Here is a 16,601-nt window from a genome sequence, read left to right as displayed (position 1 = left end):
TCTGCCTCATCCTTCCGAGTAGCTGGGATTATAGGCACCTGCTACCACGCCCAGCTAATTTTTGTATTTTTAGTAGAGATGGGGTTTCACCATGTTGCCCAGACTGGTCTTGAACTCCTAACTTTAAATGATCCACCCGACTCGGCCTCCCAAAGTGCTGTGATTACAGGCGTGAGCCACTGCGCCTGGCACATGATAGATTTTCTAACTCAGGTTGGCCTTTCATTCCTGGAGTGAATGGTATTGAGCTGGAGTGCGAGCTGGGGTCTTCCCTTTGCCCCTCCCACTTGTGCCCTGCTTGTTCCCCTTGTGCTCTGCCTGGTGAGGCTGACCTCTGTGGTCTGCAGTGGGCTGTGCATTCTGTTGTTTCTTGTTGGGCTATTGGGAGCTTCAGCAGGAGATCGGGGCAGGGGAGAGAGACTAGGCATGTATTTTCCTGGCTCCCTTTCTTTGGGGTCACCTCAGTGTTTCAGGTGGAATTATGTCCTAAAATTCATTTGATGGCTGGGCACAGTGGCTCACACCTGTCATCCCAGCACTTTGGGAGGCCCAGGTAGGAATTCAAGACCAGCCTGGGCAACGTGACAAAACCCAGTCTCTACAAAAAAATTCGCCAGGCATGGTGGCACGCACCTGTAGTCTCAGCTACTCAGGAGGCTGAAGGGGACGGATCACCTGAGCACCGGAGGTGGAGGTTGCTGTGAGCCGTGATCACGCCACTGCACTCCAGCCTGGGTACAGAGCAGGATCCTGTTTAATAAATAAATTAATTAATTCAGATGTTGAAGTCCTAACCCCTAGTAGCCCAGCATGGGACTGTATTTGGAGATAGAATGTTTAAAAAAGAAGTCAAGTTCAAATTAGGTCATTAGGATGGGCACTAACTCAACATGACTGGTGTCCTAATAAGAGGAGGAAATTTGGACTGTCCACCCAAAATAATCGAAAGGGTCAGAATCCAGTTTAAAAGAGCATATGCAGGCACGAAGCTGAAAATAGCCACTCGGGACACACAGACTCCAGAGGATTACGGCCAGTGCCCCAAAGCCAAAAAGTTAAGGTCTTGCTTATATAGGCAGAAAAGAAACAAATGTAACAGGGTTACAGTGTTTCCCATGCAAGGCTGGTTTATGAGTCACAGCAATTTGAATAATCACAGCTTCTTTTCCTTTTCCAATGTGAAAGGGTATATTAAACGTTCTGTCTTAGACCAGGCGGTGGCCAGTGAGGTCTCTGTGTAAGAGAAGTCAGAAGGGAGCAAATCTACAGTGAACAGTGAAGATCAACATGAAGAGGGAAGGGGTCTTCCCTGGTGTCCTGTAGTCATTTATAACATTTTACAAAACCATGTAGGTAAAGAAAAGGCTAATCTATAAATCAGAGGAACAAAGGTTACAGCTGCCTAAGCTACAGCTGCCTGTCATATGCAACTCAGGTCCTATAATCATGTTCCTTGAAAACGCAAAATAATTTAAAGTTCCAACAGCTTTGGTTTTGAATGGCTTCTTTTTACAGGACACAGACGTGTACAGCGGGAAGGCGATGGGAGAGTCCCCGGGAGAAGATGGCCGTCCATACACCAGGGCCAGAGGCTTGGAGCAGGTGTTCCCTTCCGGCCTCCAAGGGAGCCAAGCCTACTGCCACCTGCGTTTTGGACTTCTGGCTTCCAGAACTGCGAGGTGATAAGCTTCTCTTGTCGAAGGCTCCCAATCTGTGGTAGTTTATTATGGTCCCCGTAGCAAACAAATACCCTCAGGTTGGCTGCACCCTGGGACTGAAGGTCAGCGCTGCTCTGAAGATGTAAATGACTTTCTCCTTCTGAGGCTCCTGGGTCCACTCCCGCCATTGCCAGGATTCTGGAACTGGTGTGGCCCCTCCACCTTAACCAAGCCCAGGCTCCCAAGTTTCTGACTGTGATTGTCCACGTTTTGACCACAGCTTTGTATATAAAAACCCTTCTTGAACTGTTCCACCATGTATACCCCCCTATTGGTACCCTGACTGATACGTGCTGTATTGGTTTTTAAAAACTTTTTTAAATTTATGTTTTATTTAGGATTTTGCATGTATGTTTATGAGATTGGCCTGTAATTTTCCTTTCCTATATTCTCTGAATGACTGTTATCAAGGCTATCCCAGCCTTATAAAATAAGTTCTTCTTTTATCAATATTCACTGGAAAATTCTGTATATAGTTGGAAGGATCTATCCTTTGAAAGTTAAATGGAATTCACCCATAAAATTACCTGTCTTGGTGTTCTCTTTACAGGATTATATTTAACTACTGATTCAATATCTTTAATAGTTATGGGACTAGTTTTATTTCTTCTTGAGCCAGTGACAGGAGGTTATACTTTTATAAATTTATCTATCAGCCGAGTGTGAGGGCTCATGCCTGTAATCCCAGCACTTTGGGAGGCCGAGGCAGGTGGATTATAAGGTTAGGAGTTTGAGACCAGCCTGGCCAACATGGTGAAACCCCATCTCTACTAAAAATACAAAAATTAGCCGGGCATGGTGGCAGGTGTCTGTAATCCCAGCTACCTGGGAGGCTGAGGCAGGAGAATCACCTGAACCTGGGAGGTGAAGGTTGCAGTGAGCTGAGATCCTGCCACTGCACTCCAGCCTGGGCAACAGAGCAAGACTCTGTCTCATAGAAAAAGAAAAGAATTCATCTGTCTAATTTTTTTATATTCATTGACATGACATTGTTCCTAGTTGTGATGGTTAATATTAAGTGTCAACTTGACTGGGTTGAAGGATGTAAATTATTGTTTCTGAGTGTATCTGGGTGTTTCTGGGTGTTGCCAGAAGAGATTAACAGTTGAATCAGTGGACTGGGAGAGGAAGATGCACTTTTAGGAAGGTCCACTCTGATGTTTAGTACTGAGTGTCAACTCGATTGGATTGAAGGATGCAAAGTATTGATCCTGGGTGTGTCTGTGGGGATGCTGCCAAAAGAGATTAACATTTGAGCCAGTGGGCTGGGGAAGGCAGACACACTCTTAATCTGGGTGGGCACCATCTAATCAGCTGCCAGCGTGGCTAGAATATAAGCAGGCACAAAAACATGAGAAGACTAGACTGGCCTAGCCTCCCAGCCTACATCTTTCTCCTGTGCTGGATGCTTCCTGCGCTTGAACATAGGACTCCAAGTTCTTCAGTTTGGGACTCGGACTGGCTCTCTTTGCTCCTCAGCTTGCAGATGACCTATTGTGAGACCTCGTAGTCCTGTGAGTTAATATTTAATAAATTCCCCTTTATATATGTATATCTATCCAATTAGTTCTGTCCCTCTAGAGAACCCTAATACAGATTTTGGTACCAGGAGTGGTTCTAGAGGAACAGAATATTAAGGATAGAGTTCTTTTGTTGGTTTTGGGGTTTCTAGAGTTGCCTGCTTAATATGAGTAGACCCCAAAATGCTAAGGACTCTACTTCTAATGGTATGGAGAATGCTGACAGTCCTTGGCATGAACTGTTTAGAGAATTATGCAAAAAAAATGCATTTGACACTCCTGATTCATTGGTCGTGAGAGGCAAGGAGTTTAGTGACTCTATACATAATACCTTTGACCATATGTGGAGAACCAAGGAAGATAATGAAGCTGGTTGGTTGCTCCTAAAGTTCAGTGGACAAAGTGATGAAAGCAAATGATGAACTCAGAGATTCTAACTCCCAGCTTCAGAAGCAGAGACCGAGCCTCAAATCTTCTAAGATTGCCCTCAGTGAGAGTCTTTTCTCCTGTAGAGAAAGAGCTGAAATCATGGAAAAACAGACACAAGCTCTTACCATGCGAGTGACTGACCTGCAATGAAAGGTATGTGCACAGCCTCGCCAGGTATCCACTGTTAGAGTGAGTGCATTGATTGGAGAAGAATGGGACCCTGCAACTTGGAATGGGGACGTATGGGAGGATCCTGATGAAGCTGGGGATGCTGAATTTGTAAACACTGATGAACCTTTATTTACTAGAAGAAAGAGCTTCCCCATCCCCAGTAGTGACATTTCCTCCCTGACCCATGCTGCCATCAGTCTTTCCACATGGGTCTGAGGAGATAAACCCTGTGCTACCTGAGGCAACAGTGATGGCCACCCCTGAGGCAGTTGCCAGGCAAGATAATGTTGATTCTCCTGAGGGACCACCCCCAACATCCCTGTTTGCTTCTAGACCTATAACTAGACTAAAGTCCTGGTGGGCCTCTAGAGGTGAGGTTGAGAGTGTGACCCACGAAGAGGTGTGCTACACTCGAAAAGAACCATTTGAGTTCTCTAACTGATATAAACAGAAATCTGGAGAACCGGCATGGGAATGGATATTAAGGGTGTGGGATAATGTTGGAAGGAACATAGAGTTGGATCAGGCTGGATTTATTGATTTGGGCCCACTAAGTAGGGACTGTGCATTTAATGTCACAGCTCAGGAGTTAAAAAAGGTTCTAATAGTTTATTTGCTTTGTTGACTGAAATATGGATTAAAAGATGGCCCACTGTGAGCGAGCTCGAACTGCCTGATCTCCCTTGGCTTAATGTAGAGGAGGGGAATCCAAAAGCTTAGGGAGACTGGGATGGTGGAGTGGATTAGTCACTTTAGACCTACTTATCCCAGCTGGGAGTGTCCAGAAGATATACCCTTGACCAATGTCTTGTGAAATAGATTTTTGAGGGCAGCACCTGCATCTTTGAAGGACCCTGTAATTGCTCTTCTCTGTGTGTCAGATCTAAGGGTGTGAACCGCAGTCACTCAACTACAAAATTTAAATATGATGGGAATAACTGGATCCTGAGGTGGCAGGGGCCAAGTGGCAGCACTCAACCATCAAAGGCAAGGTGGGCATAGCTACCATAATGGACAGCAGAGGCAAAGTGGCAATCAGAATAGTCTGACTCATGTAGAGCTCTGGCATTGGCTAATTAATCACAGTGTTCCTAAAAAGTGAAATTGATAGGAAACCTACTGCAATCCTACTTAATGTATGTAAGCAGAAAACTTCTAGGTTGAATGGACAAAAGACTAATATGAATTATAAAAACAGAGAATCACAGCACCTCAATCAATTTCCAAACTTGAGACAGTTTACAAACCCAGAACCCCTTGAATGAAGGGGAGGCTGGGTCCCCTTGAGGAAGGACTCCACTACACTACCAGCTATTTATGCTGTTAATCTTTCTTTCTTTCTTTCTTCCTTTCTTTCTTTCTTTCTTTCTTTTTTGAGACTGAGTCTTGCTCTGGCCCCCAGGCTGGAGTGCAGTGGTGCAATCTGGGCTTACTGCAAGCTCTGCCTCTCAGGTTCGTGCCATTCTCCTGTCTCAACCTCCCAAGTAGCTGGGACTACAGGCGCCCGCCACCACTCCTGGCTAATTTTTAATATTTTTAGTAGAGATGGGTTTTCACCATGTTAGTCTGCATGGTCTTGATCTCCTGACCTCGTGATCTGCCTGCCTCGGCCTCCCAAAGTGCTGGAATTACAGGTGTGAGCCACCACGCCTGCCTATGCAGTTAATCTTTCTCCCCAAGGAGACCTCCAGCCTTATACCAGGGTAACTGTGTTGGGGAAAGGGAAATGATCAGACATTTTGGGGACTACTGGACACTGGCTCTAAGATGACATTGATTCCAGGGGACCCAAAATGTCATTGTGGTCTTCCAGTTAAGTAGGTCCTTATGGAGGTCACGTAATTAATGGAGTTTTAGCTCAGGTCTGACTTATGGTGGGTCCAGTGGGTCCCCGGACTCATCCTGTGGTCATTTTCCCAGTGCCAGAATGCAGAATTGGCACAGACATACTTAGCAGCTGGCAGAGCCCCTACACTGGCTCTCTGACTGGTAGAGTGAGGGCTATGATAGTGGAGAAGGCCAAATGGAAGCCATTAGAGCTGCGTCTACCTAGAAAAGTAGTAAATCAAAAACAATATTGCATCCTTGGAGGGATTGTGGAGATTAGTGCCACCGTCAAGGACTTGAAAGACTCAGGGGTGGTGATTCCCACCACATTCCTATTCAACTCTCCCATTCAGCCTGTGCAGAAGACAGATGCATCTTGTAAAATGACAGTGGATTATTGTAAGCTTAAGCAAGTGGTGACTCCAACTGCAGCTGCTGTACCAGATGTGGTTTCATTGCTTGAGCAAATTAACTCATCTCCTGGTACCTGGTTTGCAGCCAATGACTTGGCAAATGCCTTTTTCTCCATTCCTGTCCATAAGGCCCACCAGGAGCAATTTGCTTTCAACTGGCAAGGCCAACAATATACCTTTAATGTCCTACCTCAGGGGCATATCAGCTCTCCGGCTTTATGTCATAGTCTTATTCAGAGAGACCTTGATCACTTTTCGCTTCCACAAGATATCACACTGGTCCCTTAGGTTGATGACATTATGGTGATTGGATTAAGTGAGCAAGAAGTAGCAAACACACTGGACTTACTGGTGAGACATTTGTGTGTCAGAGGATGGGAAATGAATCTGACTAAAATTCAGGGAGCTTCTACCTCAGTGAAATTTCTAGGGGTCCAGTGGTTTGGGGCCTGTCGAGATATTCCTAAGGTGAAGGATAAGTTACTGCATTTGGACCCTCTTACAACCAAGAAAGAGGCACAATGCCTAGTGGGCCTATTTGGATTTTGGAGGCAACACATTCCTCATTTGGGTGTGTTACTCTGGCACATTTATCAAGTGATCTGAAAGGCTGCCAGTTTTGGGTGCGGTCCAGAACAGGAGAAGGCTCTGCAACAGGTCCAGGCTGCTGTGCAAGCCGCTCTGCCACGTGGGTCATAGGACCCAGCAGATCCAATGATGCTTGAGGTGTCAGTGGCAGATAGGGATGCTGTTTGGAGTCTCTGGCAGGCCCCCATAGGTGAATCACAGCAGAGGCTTCTAGGATTTGGGGGCAAAGTCCTGTCATCTTCTGCAGATATCTATTCTCCTTTTGAGAGACAGCTCTTGGCCTGTTACTGGGCTTTGGTGGAAACTGAACGTTTGACTATGGGTCATCAAGTCACCATGCGGCCTGAACTGCCCATCGTGGACTGGGTGCTTTCTGACCCATCTAGCCATAAAGTGGGTCATGCACAGCGGCATTCCATCATCACATGGAAGTGGTGTGTATACATGTTCGGGCTCCAGCAGGTCCTGAGGGCACAAGTAAGTTCTACATGAGGAAGTAGCTCAAATGCCCATGGTCTCCATTCCTGCCATCTGCCTCCTCTCCCCCAGCCTGCACCAATGGCCTCATGAGGAGTTCCCTATGATCATTTGCCACGGTTTGCCACAGTTACTACAGGACTGAACGAAGGAGGATGAACGTAGAAATGAAAACAAGAAACAAAAGAAACTATTTTAAAGGAAGGGGCTGGGGGAAGAAGAGGGCACCCAGCTTCTAGAGAGCAAGGGCAGCCACGGTGAACTTCTAGAGCCCTTCATATTTATTGAGTAGAAAGAGCAGAGACCAGGAGGTAACGATTGGTCAGCTGCTTCATTGATCACAGGTTCACATGATTGCTAACAGGCTTCAGATTTGCCTAATCACAAGAAACACTTGTGCCTCGGCCGTGACTGCCCTCAGCATTCCTTCTGAGCGGTGTATGCAGTTTGTCAGTTTGCCAACAACCTGCTTTTAGGAGACTAGTTTGCTGTTTACTCATCTAGCCTCCAGTGGTATACGGAGTTGATCATGACCCTCACTTTTTGGGCCTGCAACAACCATTTGACAGAGGAAGAGAAGACCAGGACCTGGGTCACAGATGGTTCTGCACAATATGCAGGCACCACCCAAAAGTGGACAGCTGCCGCACTACAGCCCCTTTCTAGGATGTCCCTGAAGGTCAGCGGTGAAGGGAAATCTTCCCAGTGGGCAGAACTCCGAGCTGTGCACCTGGCTGTGCACTTGGCATGGAAGGAGAAAAGGCCAGATGTGTGATTATGTACTGATTCATGGGCTGTAGACAGCGGTTTGGCTGGATGGTCAGGGACTTGGAAGAAGCATGATTGGAAAATTGGTGACAAAGAAATTTGGGGAAGAGGTATGTGGATGGACCTCTCCGAGTGGTCAAAAATTGTGAAGATATTTGTATCCCATGTGAGTGCTTACCAATGGGTGACCTCAGCAGAGGATTTTAATAATCGGGTGGATAGGATGACCTGTTCCGTGGACACCACTCAGCCTCCTTCCCCAGTCACCCCTGTCATCAGCCAATGGGCCCATGAACAAAGTGGCCGTGGTGGCCGGAATGGAGGTTACGCATGGAGATTCAGCAACATGGACCTCCACTCACCAAGGCTGACCTGTTTACAGCCACTGCTGAGTGCCCGATTTGCCAGCAGCAGAGACTAACACTGAGCCCTCAATATGGCACCACTCTTTGAAGTGATCAACCTGGTGGCAGGTTGATGATATCGGACCTCTTCCATCATGGAAGGGCAGAGGTTTGTCCTCACTGGAACAGACACTTATTCCTGATATGGGTTTGCCTGTCCTGCACGCAATGCTTCTGCCAAGACTGCCATTCTGTGGACTCACGGAATGCCTTATCCACCGTCATGGTATTCCACACAGCATTGCCTCTGACAAAGACACTCACTTGACAGCTAAAGAAGTATGGCAGTGGGCTCATGCTCATGGAATTCACTGGTCTCACCATGTCCCCCATCGTCCTGAAGCAGCTGGATTGATAGAACGGTGGAATGGCCTCTTGAAGTCACAATTACAATGCCAACCAGGTGACAATACTTTGCAGGGCTGGGGCAAAGTTCTCCAGAAGGCCGTGTATGCGCTGCATCAGCATCCAGTATATGGTCCTGTTTCTCCCATAGCCAGGATCCATGGGTCCAGAAATCAAGGGGGTGGAAGTGGAAGTGGCACCACTCACCATCACCCCTAGTGATTAAGTAGCAACATTTTTGCTTCCTTTTCCCACGACATTACGTTCTGCTGGCCTAGAGGTCTTGGTTCCAGAGGGAGGAACGCTGCCACCAGGAGACACAACGGTTCCATTAAGTTAGAAGTTAAGATTGCCACCTGGACACTTTGGGGTCCTCCTACCTTTAAGTCAACGGGCTAAGAAGGAGTTACGGTGTTGGCTGGGGTGATTGACCAAGACTATTGAGATGGAATCAGTCCCCTACTCCACAACAGAGGTAAGGAAGAGTATGCATAGAATACAAAAGATCCATTAGGGCGTCTGTCAATATTATCATGCCCTGTGATTAAGGTCAATGGGAAACTGCAACAGTCCAATCCAGGCAGGACTACAAATCACCAGACCCTTCAGGAATGAAGGTTTGGGTCACTCCACTAGGAAAATAAAACATGAACTGCTGAGGTGCTTGCTGAAGGCAAAGGAAAATGGCGGAAGGTAAAGGAGGAGCAAAGGCACATCTTACATGGCAGCAGGCAAAGAGAGTGTGTAGGGAACTGCCCTTCATAAAAACATCAGATCTTGTTAGACTTATTGACTATCATGAGAACAGCACAGGAAAACCCCACCCCCATGATTTAATTACCTCCCAGCAGGTCCCTCCCACAACACATGGGGATTATGGGAGCTATTCATATTAATACAATTCGAGATGAGATTTGGGTGGGGACACTGCCAAACCATATCAGGCATCCTATGGGCAGGCCAGAAGTGTTGGTCACCCCTTCCACCCATGCCTTACTGGCCAGAACTCACTCATATAGCCTTACCTGATCAGGAGGGTGGTACTGGGAAATAAGGATGCACGAATGGGTGTGACCACAGGGCACAGTGTTTGCCACGCTCAGCTGACCTGTTTCTCTCCCACACACCAGGCCACTTAGAGATGCAAGACAAAGCAGCCCGCCCCTGGTCCCCATCATCCCCTTGGAATCCCCTTGGAAAACCTGGGATCATTTTGAAAGATGCTCATGGACATCATCTCACTGGGGGCTCATCACAGTATCAAGGTAGAAGAGGAAGCTGAGACCAGTAAGATCACATGGTGGCTAAAGGTGGTGTGGCTAGTGAGGGACAGGTCCCTTGGCTGCAGAGCCACTGGTGGGCAGCAATGCACCATGGCAACAGGGTCTGGCAGAGATGGCAGTTTCCCTGGCCACAGTGTCCAGCAGCAGCATGGCTCTGGCTGTGGTCAGTCAGGGGTGCAGCTGTGACCTGAGACTGTAGGCTCCTTTAAAGGTGGTGGCCCTGCCCCTTGTGTGGAGCACAGCTGTGCTGTGGGGCTGGGCTACGGTGTCCTCCTGTCTCAGGATGTGACTCTGCTTTCACTGCCCACCAGCTCTTCAGCCTTCCCTTTGGTTCTTGGAGACCTAATTTGCTTCCAATCAACCCCTTCCTACTCAGTGGCCAGCCTATTTCTCCATCTGCAACTAGCAACCCTGACTATAACTTCTGGGGAGACTTCTGGCTATAACTTCTGAGGCACAGAGCAGGGCAGGGGCTTGCCCAGGGTCACAGAGCTCTCGGTCAGTCTGGGAGTGGCAGCCAGGCCACCTCCTCCTCCTGCAGGAAGCTTTCCCCACCTTTCCGCAGCCCTGGAGCCACATGGAGCAGAGAAGGGAGTTGTCTGCCCTCCGGCATCCTGTGTGTTCCAGGCTGTGTGGGAGCAGGTGCAACTGCCAGGCATGGCAGGAGCCTGGGCCCAGGCCAGCACTCAGGAATGCAGCGGGGCCCTGCCCCTCCCTGCAGGGATGAGCAAGTGCCAGGCGCCCAGGGCAGCGGATGTGTCTGTGGCTACAGCCCCAGCCGCCCCCGCCTCCGCACCGGCTGTCCTGGGCCAGCCCCTTGGGGGCCTGGGATGTGTGGGGAGCATGAATGGGGCTCTGTGGCCCAGCAACTGTTCTGCGGAAAGCGGCTGGTGGCTGCACAGGTGACTGCAGGGGTGGGTGGGGGATGCAAAGATCTGCTTCCTGGGCCTGGTGTCCCCTGCCTTGCGTGAGGCCCTGACAAGACATCACTGAAGCATCAAAACCAACCCTTGTGGGCCACCCGAGACCTGCCTCTTGGATCACAGGGGCAGTGGGGAGGGGTGCCCAGGGCTCCCGATGCCTCTGAGCCTTGCTCTCAGGTCAGTCCATGTGGCTCAGTCCTGGCTGTAAGGCCTCACGCTGCCCTGATTCCATTTCCTCTTCAGTACAAGGCAGACAGAGCCCAGCCTAGGGTCTGGATGGGATGAAATGAAGATGCCTCCTCCCTAACAGGACACTGTGTACCCCTTCCCTCTTCTCCCCCGAGAACCGTCAGCCCCGTGAGGATGGGGTCTGGGGTAGGGCATGTGGACGGAGTTTCGCTGCTTGTCCACGTGCTTATTTTCCGGGGCACCATCGCCCCTCCCCACGGCTGTTCCTGTATCTTCTGGGTGTCCCTGACCCCAGGGTGGTGGAGGCCGTCTCTCGGAAGGGGCTGACACCCAAGGGGCGGACCTGCCAGGTCCCCCAAAGCACATGACCTGTCTGCAGAAGAACCTGGATGTAACATCTAATGCCCAGGCCAGAGCCTGGGGACAGCTGGACTGGAGCCACAGGGTCAAGGAGGGGGAGTCCAGAAACGCAAATCACCCAGCTGGGAGGGCTGCTGGCAGGTCCTTTACGAAGCGGGCAGCTCCCCTACCCATCGGACCAGGCTGGCCTAACCAGGGCCTGCTCTTCTCTGGGGATGGGGGCAGAAGAGGTGGAGACTAGGGGCATCGAGGTGGCACTGTGGGTCCTGAACCCACCCACCTGCACTGGGGTCCCTGCATCCTTTTAATGGGAACAGAAATGTAGGAAGAGATGGAGGCTGCCAGGGCTCCCGGACCCCTACTGTCTGCCTGGGGAGTGGTCACCTCAGTGTGGGGGAAGCCTGGGGACATGAGAGTGTCCTAGGCCTGGGCTGCCTGTGCCCAGTCTGTTGTGGGGGTGTCTGGTGACCCCTGGGGTGGTGGGAGGGGCAGATGCCAGTCTGGGAGGCGGGATTGGTTGAAGACCAACTTTAAAGTCGGGAGCAGTGCCCAGAGCGGGGCCAATTTCTGCTGGGTGGTTATCTCTGCTTTTTGAAAAAGAAGCCCCCGCCCGACCCCCGCAGGCGCTGGTCTGGGCGTCCGAGCCCAGATGGTGCGCTCGCTCCGCCGCGGGACGCGGGACGGTGGGGCCAGAGGGGCCCGTGGGGGTGGGGGAGCCGCCCGCAGGAGAAGGGGCCCCGCCCGCGCCGGCCCTGGAGTCGCCGGTGTCGCCGCCCTGCCCGCGGGCCCGCCCTCCTGGCCCAGCCCAGGGCCCTGGGAGCTATTTTGAAAGTGACCCTGGGCTGGGGCGCCGGGGCGAGCGCGGCGGCGCGGAACCATGACAGAAGATGACCGAGGCGGCGCTGGTGGAGGGCCAGGTCAAGCTGCGGGACGGCAAGAAGGTCGGGGCGCGTCGGGGGCGCGGGGGGGGCGCGGGCGCGGGCGGCGGCTCACGCTCCCCCCTGTCCCCGCAGTGGAAGAGTAGGTGGCTGGTGCTGCGCAAGCCGTCGCCCGTGGCAGGTGAGCGGGGCGGGCGGGGGACGGTGGGCGCGGGGGCCTAGTGACCCGGGTTACCGAGGCCCCCGGCAGTAATGCTCGCTCGCCCGAAATCGCCGCCGCTGTCACCCCTCCGGGAGCCCGGAGAGCCCCGCGCCGACCAGGACCCCACGGCGCCCCTGGGAGCGCAGTGGGGGCCCGGACGGAAGAACCCTCTTTCCAGCAGGGCAGACTGAGGCCCGGGGGCTGCCTGGTGGCCCTGGAGGCGGAGGGGATGCAGGCCCTGAGCCCCCCAGCAGAGCAGCAAGGGGCGCCCCAGAAGCAAAACCCCACGTGCCTGAGGGTTGTGCTGTGCTTGTGGAAACGCTCAGAGCAGGGTCCCGGAACCCAGCCTCCAGGGGTGCTGTGTGGGTGGGCGCTGACCCTGGGCCCCTCCCAGGCAGAGGAGAGGCTGGGCTGTGGTGGGGTAGGGGGCAGAGTGACTGCCATATTGCTGGGGGAACAGTCCTCTGGGAGGAGGCAGGGGTCCCCCGCAGTCCCCACCCTGAGCCAGTACCCCAGCTTGGGGAGGGTCAACACGGAGCCCCCAGGTCTGGCAGCCCAGGCCGCCTGCAGCGCTGGGCCTGTGGGGAGGGCTGAGCCGGGCCTGCAGCTGCTCCAGAGGACAGGTGCGGTGGAGCCGGCCAGGCCCCGGTCTGGGTGGGATGCTCGGCCTGCGTGCACCGGGGGGCTGTATGCCATAGGCCTGCCAGAGCGTCATCCAGGATGGGAGTCTGTGGCTCCCAGGGAGGGTGTGGAGCAGGGTTCCGTCCTGGGTCCCCTCTGCAGGGCCTCAGGTGGTCCTGGAGGAAGGCACTTCCTGCCTGCCTCCACCTCCCCTTGCAGGGCCTGGGCTGCACACCAGTCACTTCACTCAGCCCTCCGTGCCCAGACCTCCTGCCTGGAACTGTGGGGGCACCATCAGAGCCTGGAAGGGTGTCTTTGTCCTCCTGGGCTGCAGGGGACCTGGTATAGGAAGGGGTGGGGTCTGGGCAGAGTGAGAGGCCCTGCCAGGCTGGGGCGGACGACAGGCTGTGGTCAGCTGTGGCTGGGCCAGGGCTGTGGTGGGGCAGGTGGTGCTTGATGGGTGGATGGTGCTGGGTTGGAGCCGGTGCAGACCCTCCAGAGAGGCCACAGCCCAGGAAGGCACACTGGACAGCAGCCCAAGAGGAGCATTGCAGGAGAGGTCTTTGTCCCTCTTGGGAGGCTTTTCTTTCTGGATCAGACAGTTCCAGGAGGCAGGGCCTGCCAGCCTCAAGAGGGTGTGCTCCCCAGGCCTGGTGAGTGCCTGAGTGGAGAGATGGCTGCTGGCAATGGGTCCCCCAGGTGGGACAATCTGTGAGTCTGTAGGTGAACGTGGTGGCTCCCGAGCGTCTGCTGGGTCACCCCGTATCCCGCGCAGTTGAGATCTGCAGCCTCGTGGGACTGGCGTGGGAGGTGATGTGGGGCAGTGGAAGGTGCCCTGCCCCCTCTGGGTGGATGTTCATTCTGAGCCTTGTGGCCAGGTGTCCCTAGCACCCACTGACTCCCTGGCCCAGGACCCATTCCTTTGGACACCTGATGTCTGTGTTGGTCACTCCAGCAGCCTGGGACTGAAACGGAAACCCTGTGGGGTGGCCCAGAGGTCAGTCAGATGAGGCGATGGGACAGAGCGGAGTTCTCACGCCCACCTCCCCACCTTGACCAGGCCAGCCTGGCACCTCCTCTCTGCTCAGAGGCCCTGATGCCTCTTCCTCCTGGCCCCTCATGAACCTCTCTGGATGCCGCCCCCTTTGCCTTCACTCAGCTGCCTTCCCGCTCAGCGCTGGAGACCACCTCCCTTGTGGATGGGCCTGGCCTGGCGGGAGCAGGCCCCAGCCCTGGAGGAGCAGACAGCACTCTTGGTGTGAGGGAGAGAGAAAGGGTCCTGTCTGCTTCCTTGTAAGACAGGCAGGGTTCTTTTTGTTACCAGCGGTGATTTCCTTCCGGGAAGAGCCCAGATGCACGTGCACCTTTTCCACGGGCACCTTTCTCCTCCTCGTGTTTTTCTCAATCATAAGCATGTCTTTCTCTTATGGCAAAGTTTAGTTAGAGAACAAAAGGGAAACACCTTTTATCAAAAGGCAGCTCGGCCACAGTGCCAGGCATGGCCAGTGGATGTCGGGCCATCTGCCTCAGTGTGGGACTGTAGGGTGCCCTGCAGTGGGACCGCGTTCCTCAAGGTCTCCACCGAGTCCTGACTGCAGGATGCGTGTTTGCGTCCCCTTCTGGGCAGGGCCCTGGGGGAGGAGGGTGGTCTGTGTCCAGTCGTGGCCCAGGACTGTCTGCTGGTGACCCGGCACGCCAGTGCCTGGCCCAGCCCCTCTCTTCTTCCTCCCTGGCGCAGCGGCTGGGGGTGGCAAGGCAAGTGTTCTTGACATCCTGTGGAGGGTGTGGCCCTGGGCCAGACGCTTGGAGGGACTCGCTTCCCACAGGGGCTGTGCCTGGGGCCTTCATCCAGCTCAGAAAAGCTACTGGAAGGGCCTAAGTCCTGGGGCTGGCAGGGTCTTGCAGTCACCATGGAAGGGAAGCTGAGGCGCAGAAACTCGAGGAATCTGGCCCAAGACACGGACTGCTGGGCAGAGCCCAGTTCCCCCCAAACAGCCCAAACCTTGCCCCCGCAGCTGGCTGGAAGTTCTGCACCTGCCCCCAGGCTGACGACTGGGTGCTTGCTTAGTCTCCCCCATCCTTGCTCTTGGTTCTAATGCTGAGTTCTTGGAGAGCAGGGTCCCCTTTTCCGTGTCGCCCTGGAAGGCAGCCTGGTGGGACTGAGCCCATCCTGCAGGAGGTACCCCACGGAGACAGCGCAGGAGCCAGGAGCCCCTTGGCAGGTGCCCCATAGGCCCCGGAGCTGCCCCACGGCTGGTGCTGTGCTGGGGCCCTGCCGCCCACAGTGGGCAGCGCTGCTAACGAGGGGCCGGGGGTGGAAACTGGGTCGGCCCTTCCTGAGCAGAGCCTCCTGGTGGTGGATTTCCTGTGCCTCTGCCTCCTTCCCCAAGGGACTGGGGCTGACATCCCAGCTCTGGGCTGAAGACTGGGCGTGGGTGGTGGCCAGTTATCCTCTCCCCACAGAAACATCAAGAACAGGGCGAGTTTCCCGCAGCCCCCGCCTCAGGACAGGGAATCAGAGAGCCGGGGTTCAGCTCTCAGCTCCACATGTGGGAACGGTGACTTGGGACGGCTGCTTCCCTGCCTGCGTCCTCAGCCACTCACAGGGCTCTTGAGGGCCATGGAGAGGTGGGCACGAGGGCCTGGGCCTGGCATCCGGAGCCTCGTCCTGGGCTGCCCCTGGTGATGTCTGGGGGGCCCACTTGCACCACACCTCCAACACCTGTGCCAGGCAGGGGCGCCCTCATGTTTCCTTCCTGAACCAGATTGTGAATGGGGCCGGGGCTAGGCACTGGATCTTGGTCCCGTGTGTCCTGGCTGTAGCCTGGTCTGAGGAGGCACCAGCAGTCCGGCCTGGTTGATGGCTGCCTCCCTCGCCCCTGCCCAGCTTCTGGGCACGGCTCCAGGCTGCTGCACCCCCAGCAGGGTCCCCTCAGGCTGCTACCACCTGCATTGCTAAGGGCATGGCCTCAAGGTCACTGTGACCTCCAAGGGCTGTCCCACAGCCGCTTCTGTGGACTCCCATCGAATTCATTGTGGGCGGGGCTCCCCCACTATGTCCCTGGCCTGCACGCACCCCTGCCTTCCCTGGGCCACCACGCCTGCTCGCTCCATCTTCCCTGTGGCTTCTCCCCCTCCTCCTTCTCCCCTCCCGCCCTCCCCGGCTCTCCGCCCTGGCTGTAAGACCTTCCGTGTGCTCATGACTCCACAGTTATTTTTACATCTCCAGACGCCTGCGTCCAACTGCCTGTGTGCATCGCCGCCCGGTGTCTGGTGGGCTTCTCACCCCTACGTGTCCAGGAAAGACCCCCAACCCCAGCCCCCACCCAGAAGGGTCCCCAGGCATCCCTCCCCCACCCAAGCCCCCAGGCTCATCCTGGATGCCTCATCCCCTGTGGCTGTGGAGGGGAATGCAGGGGGAGCGCGTGTGCACGTGCGTGTGTGTGTGTGAGCATGCACGTGTGCACCTGTACACACCGTGGGAG

At 54.1% G+C, this 16,601-nt stretch overlaps 1 protein-coding gene across 1 annotated transcript in view; it reads left to right on the top strand.

Annotated features, from left to right (window-relative positions):
* The first annotated feature begins 12,232 nt into the window (after positions 1–12,232).
* DOK7 (docking protein 7) overlaps positions 12,233–16,601 on the top strand; it is a 36,842-nt gene continuing 32,473 nt past the window's right edge. The window contains exons 1-2 of the mRNA XM_008018037.3: positions 12,233–12,356; positions 12,429–12,474. Coding sequence (XP_008016228.3) covers positions 12,303–12,356; positions 12,429–12,474 — 100 coding nt within the window. The 5' untranslated portion in view covers positions 12,233–12,302. The remainder of the gene's footprint in view (positions 12,357–12,428; positions 12,475–16,601) is intronic.

This window comes from Chlorocebus sabaeus, chromosome 27 (assembly GCF_047675955.1).
Source record: "Chlorocebus sabaeus isolate Y175 chromosome 27, mChlSab1.0.hap1, whole genome shotgun sequence".
In the NCBI taxonomy this organism is placed as follows: Eukaryota; Metazoa; Chordata; class Mammalia; order Primates; family Cercopithecidae; genus Chlorocebus; species Chlorocebus sabaeus.
Note: the sequence above shows the minus strand (reverse complement) of the source record. Positions and strands in the feature narration are given on the sequence as shown.